Source organism: Puma concolor, chromosome A1 (genome assembly GCF_028749965.1).
Source record: "Puma concolor isolate L17-30 chromosome A1, mPumCon1.1.hap2, whole genome shotgun sequence".
Lineage (NCBI taxonomy): Eukaryota > Metazoa > Chordata > Mammalia > Carnivora > Felidae > Puma > Puma concolor.
The window spans coordinates 205,980,367-206,000,531 of NC_141667.1; the positions used below are offsets into that span (position 1 = coordinate 205,980,367).

Here is a 20,165-nt window from a genome sequence, read left to right on the forward strand (position 1 = left end):
GTTAATGACAGCCTATTTATAAACTACTCTGAGAATTTAAGATCAAATTCAGAGATGAAAAACATGTCGACAGCTTGACACAAGGGAGGTCTTTGAGTCATGATCTTTACTTTGAGTCCTTACGATATCAGATTAGTAGAAATAGATTAGTAGAATTGTTTAATCTCATTCATTTTTTTTTTTTTTCTTTAAACAAGTAGTACTTTGTGCCAGGCACCGTTCTAGGCGGTAGGGATTGTGATGAACAGAGCTGACAGTACCTCTGTGCTAATGTAGCCTACATTTTAGTGGAGGAAACAGATAAAAATGTAATGTAAGACCAGGTCTGGGAACACAAGGAATTTATATTGTTTTTTTACCATGAATACTTGTGTTCACATTCATCCCCAGTACTCCAGAGCCTGATATTTGACACTTGGATCTTTTTTTACTAGGACAGGTATCTTTATTTATCCATGTGGCTCATGAGGGCATTGTGTGCTTGGTGGATATATGAAGGTAAAGTTTTAGGAAGTAATTGAAGACAAATACTTTGAATAATTGGTCTAAGTAGTAATGATACTGTAGCTACCTTGGAAAGGAAAGAATTACCCCCTAAATTGGTAATAAATAAATAAAATTCCCAAGAGTGCATTTCCAAAGCTCAATCTTTTTGCTGATTTTGTTCATTATTTTACAGTGTAATTCACTGCTGCCATTTAATAGATGCTCAGCAAATATTGTTGAATGAATGACTATAACTATGTTGTTTTAACCAAGTGCCCCAACATGGTTTTGATCAAGGTGGATTAAAAAAAAATTTTTTTAAACTCATTTTTGAGCTCCTATGTCTGTGATACATATAAAGACAAGCCCAACATTTGTCTTATGCCCAAGGAGTTTTACCCTATGACCCAGCAATACTAGGAGTTTATCCAAAGGATGCAGGAGTGCTGATTCATAAGGGGCACATGTACCCCAGTGTTTAACAGTGCTATCAACAATAGCCAAATTATGGAAGGAGCCAAAATGTCCATTAACTGATGAATGGAAAAAGAAGGTGTGGGGTGTGTGTGTGTACACACACACACACACACACACACACACACACACAATGGAATACTACTCGGCAATGAAAAAGAATGAAAATTTCCCATTTGCAGTAACATGGATGGAATTGGAGGGTATTATGCCAAGTGAAATAAGTCAGTCAAAGACAGATACGTTTTCACTCACATGTGGAATTTGAGAAACTTAACAGAAGAGCATGGGGGAAGGGAAGGGAAGGGAAAAAGTTGGAGGCAAACCATAAGAGACTCTTAAATACAGAGAACAGAGTGCTGATGGAGGGTGGGGTGGAGGGGAAATGGGTGAAGGGCATTGAGGAGGGCACTGGGATGAGCACTGGGTGTTGTATGTAAGTGATGAATCATGGGAATCTACTCCTGTAGCCAAGAGCACACTGTATACACTGTATGTTAGTTACCTTGACAATAAATTGTATTTAAAAAAATCTGCTAGGAGTCATAAGATGTATAAGTACACTGATAAAACAAGCTGGAAGTAACTAGCGCACAATAGGAGACCTTAAAGAGGGAATTTGGAGGTTAAGATCACCTCCTGCTGAGGTAAGTAGAAAAAGTTGCCATGGGGAGTGGTGTTCGGCAGGAATGAAGGACAGGTAGGATTTGAACCATTTGGAGGTAGGGATGTGGAGGGCTGCAGGAATCACATCAGCAGGGATTTATTATGTGTGGGAAACCATGATGTGCCTACATGGGTTGAATGTTACTCATTTTGTCTGTAGTGAAGTTCCTTTGAAAGAGAACAGTAGGCTAGGACATTGAAAAAGTAGGTTTAGAAAATTTTTTTCCTCCCCTACTGGAGCACAGAATATTTCTGAGAAGAGTGGGATGGTTAGAGAAGGCTTCTTTGTGTCTGTTAATGCAGGAGAAACCATTCTCCCACTTTTGTCTTGTAAGCGCCTTGGAGGTAGAACACATTAGGTTTTCTTGTGTGAGGTGAGCACACTTTTGTGACCAACTCTAGTAACACTTTCTAGCTGTTTCTTTCTTGGGTTTTTGTTGTTGTTGTTCTCTTTTGTTTTGTTTCTTTAAGGTTATAATAGAACCAAGAGCATGAAATCTTCCTTACAGGTTCACCTGAACTGCCCTTGTGTCTCTAACCTCAGAGGCTCATGTTTTTGTCCTCCTCACTGTTGCTCTAGTGTCTTTCTGACCTAGCTTTTTGTATTTGATTTCTAATTATGCAGTGACTTCCTGTTAGCTGTGGGCTAATGTTGGCTTCCCTTGGGCTGAGGTAGCCACAGCCCATGTTCTGGTTCCTGTGTATTTTGTGTCCTCGTTCTCCTCACTCCTTATACCGTTTGTAATGTAGCCATCTAGCTGCTAAAATGCCACATCTTTCACCTTATTGTGCCCATGTTTGTAATTCTGCTTTATACTCCCCATCTTTTTAATAATTTTTTTTTTTCAATGTTTATTTATTTTTGGGACAGAGAGAGACACAGCATGAACGGGGGAGGGTCAGAGGGAGAGGGAGACACAGAATCGGAAACAGGCTCCAGGCTCTGAGCCATCAGCCCAGAGCCTGACACGGGGCTCGAACTCACGGACCGCGAGATCGTGACCTGGCTGAAGTCGGACGCTTAACCGACTGCGCCACCCAGGCGCCCCAATACTCCCCATCTTTTAAGACCAGTTCTTGAATTATCTTTACTTGGAGGTTTCCCCTGATTTTCTGGGTAACAGTTGGGATAGTTCCACCCCCTCCTCATCCCCCCGCCTCCCCGTTTTTGCTCACCAAGGCTGGAGTCCTTGTAACTGTTCAGGTGATTTTTCTTACCTGAAGATGACGACTTCAGGGGCAGAATCTTCTCTTACTCATTTTTGAGTCCCAGTATTCACCATAATGGTACACATAGATCCTTCTATCCATGTTTATTGAGTGACTTGTTAGATGGATAGCCATGTTTTCAGAACATCGTAGAAATGATGAACTTATAACATGTTACCATAGGACCATCATTGTTTTTACTCTTGGCAGGAGCATAGTACTTGAGTACATTTAGATCCATTAACTTCTTTTTCCTCTCATTTTATTAATGTGGTTTTTTTTTTTTTTTTTCTTTTTTTTTTTTTTTCAGTATCTGCTTGGAACATAATGCCAGGGATTCTGGGAAATGGAAATATGAGACTGTTTCAGCCTTTTCGTACATGTACTTTGTTACAAGGGAGAACACAAATGAACAATTAACTCCTTTTTGTTGGACCTCAGTTGCTTCTCTTCATTTTAATCAGTTCATTAGTTCATGTTGCTTCCTTTCTAAACAACCCTGCAGACTATGGGTTCTTGCTTTGCTTTGATCTATATGCTTGCACAGCTTTAAAAATAACTTAGTAAAAGGAATATATGCTTTTCGTGATAAAATCACATAATACAGGTATATTCCAAGTGTATTTGAGTTTTACAGCTTCCTCTGCTCCATAAGCACCCTGAGGTGCCACAGCTGGTCAGAGTGGGATGTGATTCAGATCCCAAGATCTTTTTTCCTATTATTTTTCTTCCATATTCCACTGTTAATGTTACTTGTATGAAGAACAGTCTGAATAATGTTACATTTTGTGCTGTTATATATTTTTTTACTAACATGAACAGGTTAGATTTGTAGGATGCTTTGTGGATATGAAGAAGCAAGTTAGTTTTCTTCTATAAATCAAGAAAAAGCCAAAAAAAAAAAGGAAGACAGGCTTATGCTGTAAATGTAACAGTGACACTTGAAAATACTCAGAATTGGGGAGGCAAATACTTGTGCAATTACCTGGAGGGACTGAAAAACAAATTGCCTAATTTTAAAGACTGGAACAGCTGGTGTTTTCTTATACCCCCTCCCTGGCCCCCACCTCCCTTTTTTTTCTTTTTTTGGTAAATGCCCAATGAAGTTTTGTTGTGGTTTTTCTTCTTACATAAACATAATCAACACAATAAAGAAGATAATGAACCAATGACTAAGAGCATCAGCACATTTTTTTCCCTCTCTGTTCAGATGTGCCGAATAGATCTTTATCCTTCACTGAACCATCAAATAGAGGCTGGCAAATTAGAACATCCATGTTTGTTTAATCAGCTCCCCCACCCCCAACTGTGGGCTTTTTTGCTTTGTTTTTGTTTTTTTTTTCAAGTTTTAAAGTGCAGTTTGTTGTTCAGATGGAACTCAACATTTTCCAGTTCTAAAAGGTATACCAAAGATGCTAAATATAAACAAGTGGCCTCATTTGACATGGTGTAACTTTTCATTAATTTCATTTTTCAGCCAGAAAATATGACATTTAGTGTAAAACATTAAAAAAATTTTTTTTTCAACGTTTATTTATTTTTTGGGACAGAGAGAGACAGAGCATGAACGGGGAGGGGCAGAGAGAGAGGGAGACACAGAATCGGAAACAGGCTCCAGGCTCTGAGCCATCAGCCCAGAGCCTGACGCGGGGCTCGAACTCACAGACCGTGAGATCGTGACCTGGCTGAAGTCGGACGCTTAACCGACTGCGCCAACCAGGCACCCCTAGTGTAAAACATTTTAAATGGCATGCTTTAAAACCTAAAGATTTGAAAGGAACTCAATTTGAATGTAACCGTGTATCCTTAGAATAAAGCATAAAAATTAGTAAATTTGAATCTGGGTTTTAAATACTTTCAAATTAAATTTACATAATAAAGTTCACAAATCTTTATTATATTGGTGAATAAGCCAACACAGAATAAACACACTCATGTACCCAGAACACAGCTGAAGCAATGGGACAAGGATAGCGAGCTTGTATGACCTAGTCCCTATGCTTCTTCTCTTCAAGGTAACTGCTAACTTCTAAGACAACAAGTTTCCTGTTTCATAAATGTTTTTTAAAACTTTTTTTTGTGTGTGAGAAAATCCACACACTATAAACTTCACCACCTTAACAATTTTAAAGTGTACAATTCATTGACATTTACTATTTTCACAGTGTTGTGCATTACCACTGTTCAGTTCTAGAACCTTTCCATCAACCCCAAAGGAAACCCCTTGCCCTCGAAGCAGTCATTCCAGGTCCCATCCTCTCCCTGGTATCTTTGGCCAGTAGAGACCCCCTCAGGCTGGTTCCCTTATCTTTTGGCATGTCCCCATCATTCTTGGAGCTCTGCTTCCTCTCTTGCAGAAAACAGTTGAGATCATCCTGTATTATCCTAGCCTCTGCCCTGGAATCAGTCCTTTGTTCAAGGAATGGTTTTTTTTAATGGAGAATGCTATTTAGAAATTGGGATCTGAATGTTAGGTCTTCTAATGGGCCATCTTTAGGCCCTTTCAGACAGAGCTAAGGCATATATATGTGTATGTATGTATATACATATATATATGTTGATATGGAGATGTATATATGTTGATATGGAGATGTATATATGTTGTATATGGAGATGTATATATGTTGATACGTATGAGACGTGTATATGCATGTGTGCATATTTGGAAATTGCATGCATACATGTGTATATATATTAAATATAAGTCAATCCATATGTAGAAAACCTATAGTATACATGTATATACATATACCTTTTATTTATTTTTTTTCTTATTTTTAGCTAGCTGTATCTATCCAAATACCTTTTCTTTCAGACCACAAATTTATACTGTTACCTTTGATTTTTATATTCTAGTTTATTTCTCTGAAATAATTACCTATTTGAATTATAATTAGGTCAACTTACTTGGGTTCATCTCACTTAAGGATTTTCCTCCCGTCCTCTTTGATTTTGTTTTTTTTTCTTTTTGAGTGTATGAAAAATAAAAAGACATACACAGAGGTATACCTAAAGTATTGTCACTTACCCTCTTTTCTTTTAGGGTGTTCTGCTGTCTGTCTTACCTACCATATTCCCATCTCCCTGAAGGTACACAATCTCATGAGTTCCTGATTATTTCTTCCTGCCTGTTTTTGTACAAATAATGAATATATGAATATATCTCTTCATAAACACAAAGTAATACATTCTTTCATAATTTTTCAGCTTCAAACTCTGTCATGAAAATCATGCCATACAGCTCAGAGACACCCTCATTCTTATTTATAATTGCGTGTTATGGTTCATGCAATGTGTTCATGATGTGTTGCTCACCATGGTTGATTTGGCTTCTGTTCTCTGGCTGTGGGTAGAAGCAGTTGACTGTTAACTGTTATGGTACATCCTTTTGAGGTTTAGAAGCTAAAAAGCACCTGAGTTCTGGTCATGGTAACCAGATGGAAGTTTATAATAGCAGGACATTGCTTTGAGCAGTTGAAGCAAGTCTTTTTAAATATACAGAATCGTCTAAATAGTCAACTGTTTTATTGAAGGCAATGGGCTAATGTGAGAAAGCTTTCCTGTGAATAGAAGGGATGTCGATGCTAGTTAAGTATTGATGGATAATACGAGGAATGTAATGTGTTGAATTTCTTTTATGCAAGTTAATTTCTGAGTGGCTAAAATTAGTGTTGGATCAATCTGCTTTTTTTTTTTCCTCTGTAGAGCTATTTTAGAAACTGAAAGAGGGAGAGCAGCAGATTTTTCTGTATTTTATCATGTTCCTTTGTAAAATGTACTTGATAATTCTAAACCTTTAACGTATGCTATTTTTAATGTACGCTAAAAGCAGCCTCCAAAATTATAGGAGAAGTTCTTGGTACATAATCATGCTCATTAAATGTTTATGGAAAAAATAATAACTCCTAAAAGAAACTCTTTGCTGAACTTTTTTTTGTTGGTGGTGGTGAACGCCCCTTTCTGCAGTACTTGTCATTGCTCGTAGTTTCTACTATGAGTTTGCATAATATCATCTCTGAATAACAGATTTTATTGGCAGTGGAGATCTGTTGGGGTTGTAAATGTTCTGAAAATAAGTAATTCATACTGCACTGACAGTTTAGTGTTTCTGTTGATCTGTGACATTAGAGATGCTAGAAATCATTTGAAAAATGCAAGGAAATTGTAGTAATGCATTTTAATAGCAATATACATGATAGTAATTTAGATTATAATTACCCCCTTGGCAGCAACTGTGTTTACCCCTGTTTTGCACAGTGCTGACTCTGCAGTTTTCTTAAAATACAGTCATTATCAATGCACACTATTTCTTTAAATAGTCTCCACATTTCATATCTTCCTCCCCTTCACTAGTCTGATCACCTGAGTTAGGTACCAAGACCACAGGAGTTCTAATACTAAAGAGATACTGAGGCAGTTAACCTAGAGTTACTGACCGGCAGTGAAACAGGCACACGCACACCAATGCCAGACCACGTGTGCACACACACTCTCCTCGCTATGAGAACTTAGGCTTTTTGACTCCTTTTGTTTTATGCTGATGGAACTTTTTTTGTTCTCTGCAGTTTACCTGCTAAAAATTACAAAGTGAATGTCATTGAGAGGGATCTTGAGTCTAGTAACCTACTTCATATAAAGATCAGTTAAGGTTTTGGCGTGTTTGGGTAGCTCAGCCACTTAAGCATCTGGCTCTTGGTTTTAGCTCAGGTCATAATCTCATGGTTCGTGAGTTCAAGACCTGCATGGGGCTCTCCACTATTGGTGCGAGCCTGCTTGGGATTCTCTCTCTTTCCCTCTCTCTCTGTGCCCCTCCTCCACCCCTCTCAAAATAAAGAAATTTTAAAAAAGTTAAGGTTTCAGTGTTTTCTTACAGCCCCCCAATATTCAAGTTTTTAACTGCCAAAGGCTATATATTTTGGGTCATGTTAAAACATGCTGATTTTTCTTTATGGGTTTAGGTGTGAGTAAGAGACCATTACCCATGGTTGAGGATGTAGTATGGGTACAAGGTACATTCCAGGAGGAATAAGGTATGATTCAATGAGTTGAGTAATTGGGCAAACTTTTGCTTAAAGCAACTATCATGTGTCAGACATTCTACCAGGGACTGAAAGGTCATTGTCCTCACCCACATACACATTAGGGTGGGTCATCTTCCTGCAGAGCCTGCAGGCTTTCTAGAGATAGCTTGTTTTACTGTTTTTAAAATTAGGTCTCCATTGAGTGGTGAATTCTCCATATTTGTATGTAAATCATTCAATTATTTGAAAAATGAAAGAATGTTCTCTAATACTTTCTACCGGTAACTGGAAATAGGATATATTTTTAATTTGTCATGGAGATGGTATTTCAAATTCTGCAAACAAATAAATGAGACAGAATAATGGAGAAATCTACTGAAAAGTTCTGATACCTGACCTGCGATGAAATGCAGGCACTGAGGCAGGTACAGAAGAAATGACTACCATTACCTTTAATAGTTACATAGCAAAAGAAAGAATATTTGGTTTCAGAAATATAGAAATGGTGAGGGAAATAAGTTGTGAAAGTGCATATTACTTTCTATACCTTAGAATACATTTAATAAGGAATCTGACAAGAGGAATGTTATGTACTTTTCTTTCTATCCTGTATTTGGTATTTCAGAATAAAATTTACTAAGGGATTAAAAAAGATTTAAAAATTATGTTGGATAAATATCCTTCTAATTTTTGTGATGTCAGGCAGACATCCTTATCTCACTAATGTGTTTTGATACCACAGGGGATAAAGCTTTCTAAGTATTTTCATCTTCATGGCTAATGGAATCAGAGATAGGCAGACGTGAGTGTCCTTCCTCTCTCCCCCTACTTCCCGCTTCCTTTGAAGTTATGTGAAATGAAAGAAACACAGGAAGAGCTGTGCTTAAAAGGAGTATTTCTGATTATTCACGTAATGTATTTCTCCCCACAATTTCCTTTCTTTTGTACCTGTGTGTTGATAGTACTATAATAAAAGGGGGAAATTCTGGTGAAAGCTAATCACCCAATTATCTGGTCTGTTGCCTGTGTCTTTAATTTGAGATATTCCTTTCTGAGTAAGTATTGAGAATTTTTTCTTGTGACTTATCTTCCTCGCCTTTCTTGTTTTAATTCTTACTCTATGTATACCTTAGATTTTATTATAGCCTCATTCATTCACTGAGTGCCAGCAATTTTACAACGTACTGATGACACGGTGATGAATTAGGCAGAGGCAGACACTGTCTGAGTAGACGTGTAAGACCTTCTCCAGTAAAATACAAAGAGGTACTAGCACATTCACAGATTTGGCCCCTAGCCTTTGCCTTTTTCCTGCTATTACCGCTGCCCTTGTCCTTTCTGACCTCATCATTCACACAGAGGATCCATCCAACATTCAGTCCTCTCATTTTCTCGACCATCATTTCCAGCAATCTTTGGTTTTTCTACCCAACCTCAACCACTCGTTGCCTCCCATAGTAAAATACCACCCCTAAATATGGTTTACAAACTTAGCGGAGCATTACCTGTCTTTCTGCTTACTTAATAGTCCCACTGAAAGAATTCCATAACCCTTTTAGAACTACCGATCCATCTACTCTACCATTTGTTCATGTCCGTCACTTTCCAACTGCTGCTACATCCTTCTTTCCTTATTGACCTTAGACACATGCTCCATTGTTAGCTTCAGTAAACAGTTCTTTTATTTCCCTCTTGGTCCATATAAACTCTACCCTTGGTTAAACTAAATGTCCTACCTCGTCTGCTTTTGCATCTCAGCACAACGTGCATTTGGGAAGAAGCATACAGCCACAAGTAGTGTTTTCTGAATGACTACGGTTGACAAGTGAGCCCTTAACAGATATCCTACCACCTGACCCTTGTCAGCACACTTCTTTGCTTTCTGGAAATGATTTCATACCTTTTCTTTTTTTATTTTCTTTTTTTATTTTTTTTAACGTTTATTTAGTTTTGAGACAGAAGGAGACAGAGCATGAACGAGGGAGGGTCAGAGAGAGGGAGACACAGAATCAGAAACAGGCTCCAGGCTCTGAGCTGTCAGCACAGAGCCCGACACGGGACTCGAACTCACGGACCGTGAGATCGTGACCTGAGCCCAAGTCGGCCGCTTAACCGACTGAGCCACCCAGGTGCCCCTCATACCTTTTCTTATACCTCCAACTCTGCGTCCTCACTTGTAGCCGCTTATATTGCTATTTCTATCCCTGAGAAGGTTGATGCACAGTAGAACTTTCACGCCTCACTTCCTAATCACCAGGTCTAACAAGCTACCTGAATCTGTTCCCCTCGACTTTGCTTTTGATCTTCTTATGGTGATAGACTTTACCTGTGACTGTGTAAGATCATTCCTTCCTCTTGTAGGCTACATCCCGAGTCATCTGCTTGAGTTTTTTGTTTGTTTGTTTACTTGTTTCTTTCCCTGCATCTTTACCTACCTTCTTCTGCGTTATTAGTTTCTTCCTCCCTGCTTGGTCATTCCCATCAGCCTGCAAACATCTTGTAGTTTCCCCCAAAGAAAATCCACACTATAGCTCCCCACCAACTGCTGCCCCAGTTCTTTGCTCTCCTTTATGGGAAATCTCCTCACAAGAGTTGCCCCCCTTTTTTTTTCTTTCCCCTTGAACTTTGGACCGGGTTTATCCCCAGTCCACCACTCTTAAGGCTCTTGACAGGGAATCAATGATCAGTAGGTGGCAGCACTGCTCACTTAGTTGTTAAGACCAAAACTTCAGCATCATCTTTGAATTTAACTTCTTTCAATACCTCACCTCCAAACTATCAGCCAGTCTTGTCTGATCTCACTTCATATTGAGCAGATCTCATGCCTTCCATCACTGGCTCCTTGTACCAGGCTACTGTCCACTCTTGACCAGATGCTGTACTGGCCTTCTAACGGGTGGTCTTATTTCACATTTTGCTCCTTACATTCTGTCGTGACACAGTAGTTAGAACAGTCTTTAAAAAGCGTTTGAGGGGCGCCTGGGTGGCGCAGTCGGTTAAGCGTCCGACTTCAGCCAGGTCACGATCTCGCGGTCCGTGAGTTCGAGCCCCGCGTCGGGCTCTGGGCTGATGGCTCAGAGCCTGGAGCCTGTTTCCGATTCTGTGTCTCCGTCTCTCTCTGCCCCTCCCCCGTTCATGCTCTGTCTCTCTCTGTCCCAAAAATAAATAAACGTTGAAAAAAAAAAATTAAAAAAAAAAAAAGCGTTTGATTTTGGGGAGCCTGGGTGGCTCAGTCGTTTAAGTGTCTGACTCGTGATTTTGGCTCAGGTCATGTTCCCAGGGTGGTGGTATTGAGCCATGCTTAAGAGAATCTTAAGATGCTCTCTGTTTCTCTCTCTCTCTGCCTCTGTTTCTGTCTCTCTCTCCTTGTCCCTCCCCCCCCCCCCATCTCCCCCACTTGGCTGTACTCTCTAAAAAAAAAAAAATGTTTTTTGATTTTAATAGATCTTAGAATTTATCTGCTGGATATCTGCCAATAGTTTTCCATCCATTCAGGATAAATTAACCTGAAGCCCTCACCATCAGAGACCAGCGAACTTTGTATTAAATAGCCAGACAGTAAACGTTTCAGGCTTTGCAAGTCACATAGGGTTTCAGTTACTTCTGCCAGTGCCAGTGTTTCCTCTTCCTCCTCTTCCTTTTTACAAGCATTTAAAAATGTAAGCAACACTCTTAGCTCGGGAGTCCTACGAAAACATTTGGCACTCAGGCAGCTGTTTGTTGATCCCCTGCCTCCAATACCAGCTTGTTGTGTCTCTCTTGTCCTGTTCAACTCTGTCATTTCCTGGGATTTTGAGGTGTCGTTTTACCATCCTTTGAATATACTTAGTTCTTTCCTGCCTTTTGCTTTTGCTTGAAACATGTTTCATTCTCCTCTTCATTCTGGTTTCTGCTGAATGTTATTTTCTTAGGAGAGTGTCATTTGCTCAGACTTGGAACTCTTCAATAGCTGCTTCTGCTACCACTTAGGTCACCCCTGTGTCTACATCATGTAAACAATGTCTGGAAAGAGTAGATGCTCACAATATCCTCTATACAATAAATAAGAGTGGCGAGTGTTAAGAAGAAGGAATCCATGGACGGGGGATTCCCCTTTTGTGGCTCGGAAGAGGCCTATCCCAGGAAGTGAGTCTCAGCCCAGATGTGCTGTCTGGGAGTAGGCTTGTGCAAAGATTCAGTAGTGATTGTGACAGTTTGGGTGAAAGGGGAGGGTGTTAAGAGGAAAGAATCTCGGGCAAAAGGTGGAGGTTTTTAGATAATAAATTGCTCAAACTGGAAGACTTACTATGGCTGAAATAGAGTTACTTTGAGCCAGTGAAATTATTCTGTCTTTCCCAGTGTTTGTTGGTGAAGTATACCTGCTGCCCCATTTAAGATGCTGTCTGTCTTTACCCCCATCTTCCACCCAAATACAACAAAAACTATTGACACGTTTGCTTTTATACTGTTAGCTAGAGAGTGGAGCAGGACAAAGGACTGACAGGTTGGTCTTGGTCTTTCATATACATACAACCATACATTATGTGCTCTTTTTTGTTTGGCTTTTTTTAACCCAGCAGTTTTTTTTGGGGGGGGGGGTGGGTTCATGTATCTGGTTGCATTATGAGTGAATCTTTTTTATGGTTGTACAGTATTCCATTGAATAGATATACCACAACTTGATGAATAGTTGGGTTGTTCCCAGTGTTTGAATATTATGAATAAAACACCTCTGAACATTGTATGAATTTTTGTTGTTTTGTTTTTTCTCCTGCTTAATACCTCACTGTATAATTGCGGAGTCCTCTGGTCGGTGTACATTTATCTTAAAAAAAAAAAAACAAAAAAAACCTGCCAGACTTTTTGCCAAAGTGGCAATACCATTTTACGTTTCCACCAGTAGTATAGGTGACTTTTAGGTGCTTCACATCCTCCCCTCTCTAGGGGATGTGTAGTGTTACCTCATTCGTGGGGAGTTGTTTGTTTGTTTGTTTTTGTTTTTTTCACTTGTGGTTTTAAACCGCATTTCCCTGGTGGCAAATTATCTTGAACATTATTTCATGTGATTATTGGCCATTCATGTATCTTCTTTCGTGAAGTCTTTTGATCATTTTTTAAACTGGGTTATTTGTCTTATTACTACTGAGTTGTAGGACTTCATTGAAAGTTCTGAATACAAATCTTTATGAGATGCATTTATTGTTGGGAGAGGCAGTCTGCCATGGTTCCTGAGTACCTCTGTATGTTTATTCTAGTTACACCAAGAATGGAAGGCTTGACTGCTCTTTACTGAATCCATTTCTCAGGGTTGTGCTTGCAGTGAGCTGCCTTGAAAGGTGGTTATGTCTCCCTGTAGACAGTGAGCAGGCTTGTTATTGTTCACTTTAAAATTGGTGAGTTCCCCATGCTCAGTATCTTATAATGCATTCTACGGCATGTGGAGGCGTTGATCATCCATCAGGGAGCCCTGTGTTGCCCCTCTGGGACTTGGTGGGTCAGGGAACCAACACAGGCATAATACAGCCCTTTGTCTCTAACTGCGGACTCATGTTTTCTGCCACCATTCAGGAACCAGTAACAGGCTCATTTAGCTTGTTACGTTATGTAGACTCGGACTGCACACTTCTTGACTTGTATTATGGATATTTTCCCCTAGCCTGTGGCTTCCTTTTCATTGTCCCAATAAAACTATCTTAAGAGTTGTTTGAAAAATTGAAGGTTTAAATTTTGATGAAGTCTAATTTATGAATAATTTTCTAGTTAGTGCCTCTTGTCCTAAGAAATCTTTGCCTTCCCGTAGGTAGTGAAGCTTTTCATCTATGTTTTCTTATAGACATTAAGTTTTAGCTTGCACATTTAGGTCTAAGGTCTAGGTTCACTTTTTCTCATTTGGATGTCCTGTTGTTCCAGCACTATTTGTTGAAGAGATTCTTCTTACCCCATCAAATTACATTAACACCTTGGTTGAAAATCATTGACTACATAGGTGCAAGTGTATTTCTGGATTCTTTTCTATTGATGCTTCTATTCTAACTTGATTTTAGTAGCTTTATAGTAAATCGTGAAATTGGAAAAATCCCCCCAACTTTATTCTTTTAAATTGCTCTACTTTAGGTTTCCTGCATTTCCATATAAATTTTATTTTTTTTTTTCCATTTAATTTTAGAAGCTGCTTCTCAATTTCTGAAAAACTTGCTGGGATTCTGATGGTGAATATATTGAATGTATACATTGTCCTTCAGAAAATGTATTTCTTAACAATGTCTTAATAATACCGAGCCTTCTGACCCATGAACTTGGCATAAGATCATTGATTTAGGTCCTCTTTAATACCTCTTCACAATATTTGTAGTTCTCCATATAGGTATTATCTTCTTTTGTTAAAAATTTTCCTCATTATTTTGTGAGGGCTTTTTTTGATGCTATTTCAAGTGTTAAATTGTAAAATTTCATTTCTCACTTACTAGTAATATTTAGACATAAAAATATTTTTTAAAGGTTGAGCTTTTATTCTGTGATCTTGATGAATTCATGTAGATAATTTCATCTGCAAGTAGAGACTATCCTCTTCTTCTATTCTAATCTCTATTGTTGCTGTCGTTATTGCCTTGCCATACTAGTTCGTACCTCCAGTAAAATACTGAATAGGAATGGGAAGATCCAACATGCTTCTCGCATCTCCACTGTTGTGGGGGCACCAATGAGTTGGTTTGACCAACATGGGAATTATAGTAGCTGGAAGACTTTATGAATGGGGGCATATGATGTCCTATTTTGTGTCATGAAACAAACTAAAGAATTACTAAGTTCAGTGATCCAAAAATCTCTCTGGATCTCATAGAGCCTGGATTCAGTCAGCTTCCATGTCATGGACTTGGCATCTTCTGGTTCAACTGAGCTTAGTTATAATTATAGTCAGAAGATGGAAGAATACAAATTCCATTGTTTTAATATAACTAGCTCCTTATCTTTCATAATGGAAGTCAAAGGTAATATTGAAAACTTAGAAGTTTAAGAAAATCGGAGTAAACATGTTATTTGGACATATTAAGTAACCATCAGAAGAAACAGTTAAGGGAATTAAAAGTGATGGCCTCTGAAAGATAGGGTTAAGTGGTGGGGCAGGTGATTACTTTTTTTTTTTTTTTAAATCACTTTTATTTTTTATTTACTTATTTTTTTTAAATTTATTTTTTTAAAAAAAATTTTTTTTTCAACGTTTTTTATTTATTTTTGGGACAGAAAGAGACAGAGCATGAACGGGGGAGGGGCAGAGAGAGAGGGAGACACAGAATCGGAAACAGGCTGCAGGCTCCGAGCCATCAGCCCAGAGCCTGACGCGGGGCTCGAACTCATGGACCGCGAGATCGTGACCTGGCTGAAGTCGGACGCTTAACCGACTGCGCCACCCAGGCGCCCCAAAAATTTATTTATTTTTGACAGAGACAGAGTGCAAGCTGGGGAGGTGCAGAGAGAGGGAGAGGGAAACACAGAATCCGAAGCAGGCTCCAGGCTCCAAGCTGTCAGCACAGAGCCTGACGCGGGGCTCGAACTCACAAACTGCAAGATCATGACCTGAGCCGAAGTTGGCTGCTTAACCGACTGAGCCACCCAGGGGCCCCTAAATCACTTTTATTTTTATTCAAATGCATTTATTGCTTTTTATTCTTACATTTTAAAAGTATTGACTATATGTGTTTACCCATTTTTTGTTGAAAGGAACCAGTTGATCTCAGCTTTGGTGTATTTTGATCCCTCCATATCATAATTATTTCAGTGATAAATTCAGGAAGTACTACAAAAAGATCTAGTTTAACTTCTGTTGATACATATTTTGATAAAAATAATGACCTGATGGGTCACCTGGGTGGCTCTATTGGTTAAGCATCTGACTTGATTTTGGCTCAAATCATGATCTCACAGTTCATGAGATCAAGCCCTGCATGGGCCTCTGTGCTGAGAGTGAGGAGCCTGCTTGGGATTCTCTCTCTCTCTCTCTCTCTCTCTCTCTCTCTCTCTCTCTCTCCCTGCTTGCATGCGTGTGCTCACTTACTTTCTAAGTAAGCATTAAAAAAATATTGACAGTATGCACAGGAAACTTGACAAATTAAGATACCACTAAAGTATATTGGGCAACCTACGTGCCCAGTAATATGGGTCTAAATTATGTAAGTAATGGTATGTTAACAGTCTGTAGCCAGGAAAAAAGTTTTCATTTAAGATGTGGGATATATTCATGAAATATTACTAAAGATAAAAGTAGCCTACTGAACAATATGTATGACATAATATTTTTGAAAGTAAAGTACATGTGTTTATGAATGTATAGGGAATATTACATATTCTAAATGAGAAAAAACACTTAAAAGAGAAATATCAAATTAAGAGTCATTTTGAGGCACTTTTTTTTTTCCTAGTGCTTTTCTGATTTCCAAATTTTCTGTGTTGAACAGGCAATACTTAAGTAATTTAAAGCAGAAAAGGATACCGAAAATGGCTGTCAGTACAAGTTGAATGTATTCTTTTTAATGATACGTAACAGTCACTGATTTCAAAAGTGTTTATTTTCACTAAATCATTTCATTTCTCCTTTCAAATTTATTTTTGTAGATTTTGCTCAATTTTTTTTTTCTTTTTGGTAAATAACCACTCTGCTATTGATGAAAATCCTCTGTCTTTCCTGTGCTAATTTGTTTTATGTTATTGGAAGTGTTTTCTTGGACAATATTATGGCAAATTAATAATAAAAAATTAAAAAAAAAGTGGATCTGATTTCCTGACACCCCAACTAATCTGCTCTTGAACATATATAATTCCTTCCCCTTGGATGTGTAATCCGTAATTTAAGTAGATTCAGTTCTGGACTTTGTTCATGCTGCTTCATTTTTTCCATCTGGACTATGTTTGTGCCTTTCTAACTGGTCTTGCTGCTTCTGTTGCTTCTCATCTGAAAGTAAAATCAGAGTTCTTTGGGTGGCCTCTGAGGGTACAGTCCCTTCCATTACAACTTTTCAGTTACAGGTATGGTTACTTCTCTGTCCTTCACACCTTTATTCTAATACTCAAGTTTGAGGCCTTCGGATTCTTCTGCGAGTCTTTCTGTGACCACACTGTTTGAAATTGCAAACCACCTCCTGTGCTCCTTATTCTACTTCTCTGCTTTTATGTTTCTCTGTAGCACTTTTCCATAGCTACAAAGCAACTACTTTAACTGCTTAGTTCATTTATTGACTGCCTGGCTTTATTCTTCTCCATGGAGAAGAAAGCTCCATGTACCTAGGGATGTTTGTCTCTTATTGACTGTTCTCTGTATAGCACTTCAAACAGTGTCTGACACTTAGTAGGCACGAAATGTTGAATAATGAATGAACTCCAACTCTTCTAATCTGCATTTTATACTGCTGCCAGAGTGATCCTTCCAAAACTGCCTTGGAAAATCTGATTGATTAGCGGTGCTCTGTCCCTCCCTGATCTGGCTGATATCTTTGACTATAGGTGCTTCTGGCTTTCTTTGTGGTTGTACACATGTGCCCTATTTCAGTCTGGAAGAAGTTCCTAATTCTCAGTCCCCTTAACTGACTTGCCTTCGCGCTTTTACTCGGGCTTCCCTCATCTGCTCACCAAGTTAGGGATTCCTCCTCTGGGTCGTTAGGTAGGTACTGTATTACAGGAATTAGATTCACCAGAAAGTATTACTACTGTGCTTGCATTTCTCCTTCCAGACTTAGGTTTTGATCATCTCTTTATATATTGTGCTTAGAACTAGGCACTTAATGGTAGTTGAGTCAGTAGCTTCAAGGCTTTTTTGTGGTGCTTAGAAGATTAATTTTAACAGGGCTTTTCTTGTATTGAGTTTTGATTTTTATGTTGCAAGTGCCTAAAATAGATTACTCTATTTTCAGATATTTCCTATGATATGTATGTCTCCACACTTCATTGTTTTCCATGATATTTTGCATTTGAGAAAGTCCTTTTACTTTTAAAATACATTTTTTAGTGTTTATTTATTTTTGAGAGCAAGACAGAATGCAAGCCGGGGTTATTTATTTTTGAGAGCAAGACAGAATTCAAGCCGGGAAGGGGGCAGAGAGAGAGGGAGACACAGAATCTGAAGCAGGCTCCAGGCTCCAAACTGTCAGCACAGAGCCCGACGTGGGGCTCAAACTCACAACTGTGAGATCATGACCTGAGCCGAAGTCAGATACTTAACCAACTGAGCCACCCAGGCACCCTGAGAAAGTCCTTTTAATTTGCAAACCTTTTGGTGTTTCATCTTTGGTGAATATCGTAGATTATAATTTATATTTGTGAGCAGAGGAATCATTCCTGCAAAGTAAGACTGCTTGGAGTAGTTGCATGCAGCTGCTATATGAAAGATAGGATTAATGTAATTGATAGTGCTTTAATGAAGATAAATTTTTTTTCCTTTAAATTACAGGGAAGTCTTAAGAGTAGGCGACAGATCTCACCTCAGGAATTCATCCATGAACTGAAAATGGGGTCTGCAGATGACATTGTCACATGCCTGGAGTCCCTCCGCGTATCTTTGACTAGTAATCCTGTCAGGTAATTCATCTATCTGAACATCATCAGGGCATGTTAGTAAATTAAACAGATGTCTTTAATCTGTTATTTTCATTTAACACTTTCTTTATAGTGTCTGTTCCTGGGTGGTATACCTCAATGGTGTCTCAAGGTAAAAACTGAGTATCTAATGTTTGTATGCATAATGTAATATAATGTCATCAGTACTTTTGTGTTTATTACCAAGTGATACATAGCCTGGGGACTTAAAAACAAGAACAAATTTACTCTTTTTTTCCTTAAAAATGTGAAGAAATGGTGTTTTTTAAAAGAAAATCATCATGATCAAAAACTATCAATGTAACATGGCTGAGTTACATGTGAATTTTGGTATTGTATATATAGTGGCTGATTTTTGTTTGACACACAAAGAAATACTATTATTTAACTCATCCTTTATTGGAAATTATGTCTTTATAGGAGCACATAGGTTAGTATTGCCAGATGTAGTGAGTCAAAATACAAGATGCCGAGTGAAATCTGAATTTCAGATATACGGACACTGTGAGATTTTGTTTATCTGGAATCCAAATTTAACTAGGTGTCCTGGATCCAGCAACTCTAATAGAGATGTCTCTATAAATCAAGTTTTAGACTTTTAGGCTCAGAATATTCTTGAAAAAGTTCAAGCAGAAGTTGTTATGAAATGTCTGAGTAGTCATAAAATTTCAGAGCTGTAAGGGTCTGAGGTAGATCAGTTTTGGCTTCTTTTGTATAATAAATGAATGCTTGTTTTTGCATAAGAAAATACTGTGTATTAGATGTGTGTAAAATATGTGTGTTTGAGGGGCACCTGGGCGGCTCAGTCAGTTGTGTGTCTGACCTTGGCCCAGGCCATGATCTCATGCTTCGTGAGTTCGAGCCCCATGTCAAGCTGTGTGCTGACGGCTCGGAGTCTGGAGCCTGCTTCAGATTCTGTGTCTCCCTCTCTCTCTTCGCCTGCACAGTCTGTCTCTCTCTCTCTCTCAAAAATAAATAAACATTAAAAAATTTTTTGAAAAGTGTGTGTGTGTGTATATAAATAATTGTCAGGGCTAGAATGACTACAGAGGTTAATAATATGTAATAGAATCTCTTTGATGTCTGCTCTGTTACTACTTTTTTGGACATTTCTGAAGTTTGGCTACAGTATGAAAAAATCCTTCACAGTACACCTATTTAAAACGAAAAGACCTTACCTGTTGAGACATGAAGTGAGTGAGGTTTAACTGAGGAGTATGAAGAGGAAACAAAGTATATTTCAACTTTATCTTTGTTTTTCCGTATTTCCCCACGTCCAGCCTGTTTTCTAGGCTGTAAGCTTAATGAGGGGAAGGAGACCAGGACTTGCTATGTCTTACTTACTTCTCTTTACCACTCATAGCACACAGTACATAAAAAGTACTCAGTGAAGACTTGTCGATTGAAACAATGAAGTTTGAGCTTCCTTCAGTTTTACCTTGGCTATTGTTAGACACTGAGTTGAATTGAGAATTTATTTGGCAGGTATAATCATACATGAAGAACTCTGCTTTCCAGTTGAATCTGTACCTATTTAATATATTCATTTAAAAAAATAATTACTGAGCACCTAATACTTACAAAGCCCTGTCTTATGGGGCTTGGGTAAATAGCAAAGCAGATCCAGGTCCTGTACTTATGGAGTTTAAATGTAGCAAAAGGATATTTTGGGGTTGACTGAAGAGATGCACTCCATGTCTTAGTTTATCTGGCAACCACTGAGCAATGGTTGTTTCCGTGGTTTTT

The 20,165-nt window shown here is 38.5% G+C and overlaps 1 protein-coding gene across 6 annotated transcripts in view; it reads left to right on the forward strand.

Annotated features, from left to right (window-relative positions):
• Window positions 1–20,165, forward strand: part of DIAPH3 (diaphanous related formin 3) — a 508,403-nt gene that overhangs the window by 96,640 nt on the left and 391,598 nt on the right. For all 6 annotated transcript variants that reach the window (XM_086710920.1, XM_025923546.2, XM_086710913.1 and 3 more), the window contains one exon: window positions 18,274–18,401. In XM_086710920.1, the coding sequence (XP_086567046.1) occupies window positions 18,274–18,401 (128 nt within the window). The remainder of the gene's footprint in view (window positions 1–18,273; window positions 18,402–20,165) is intronic.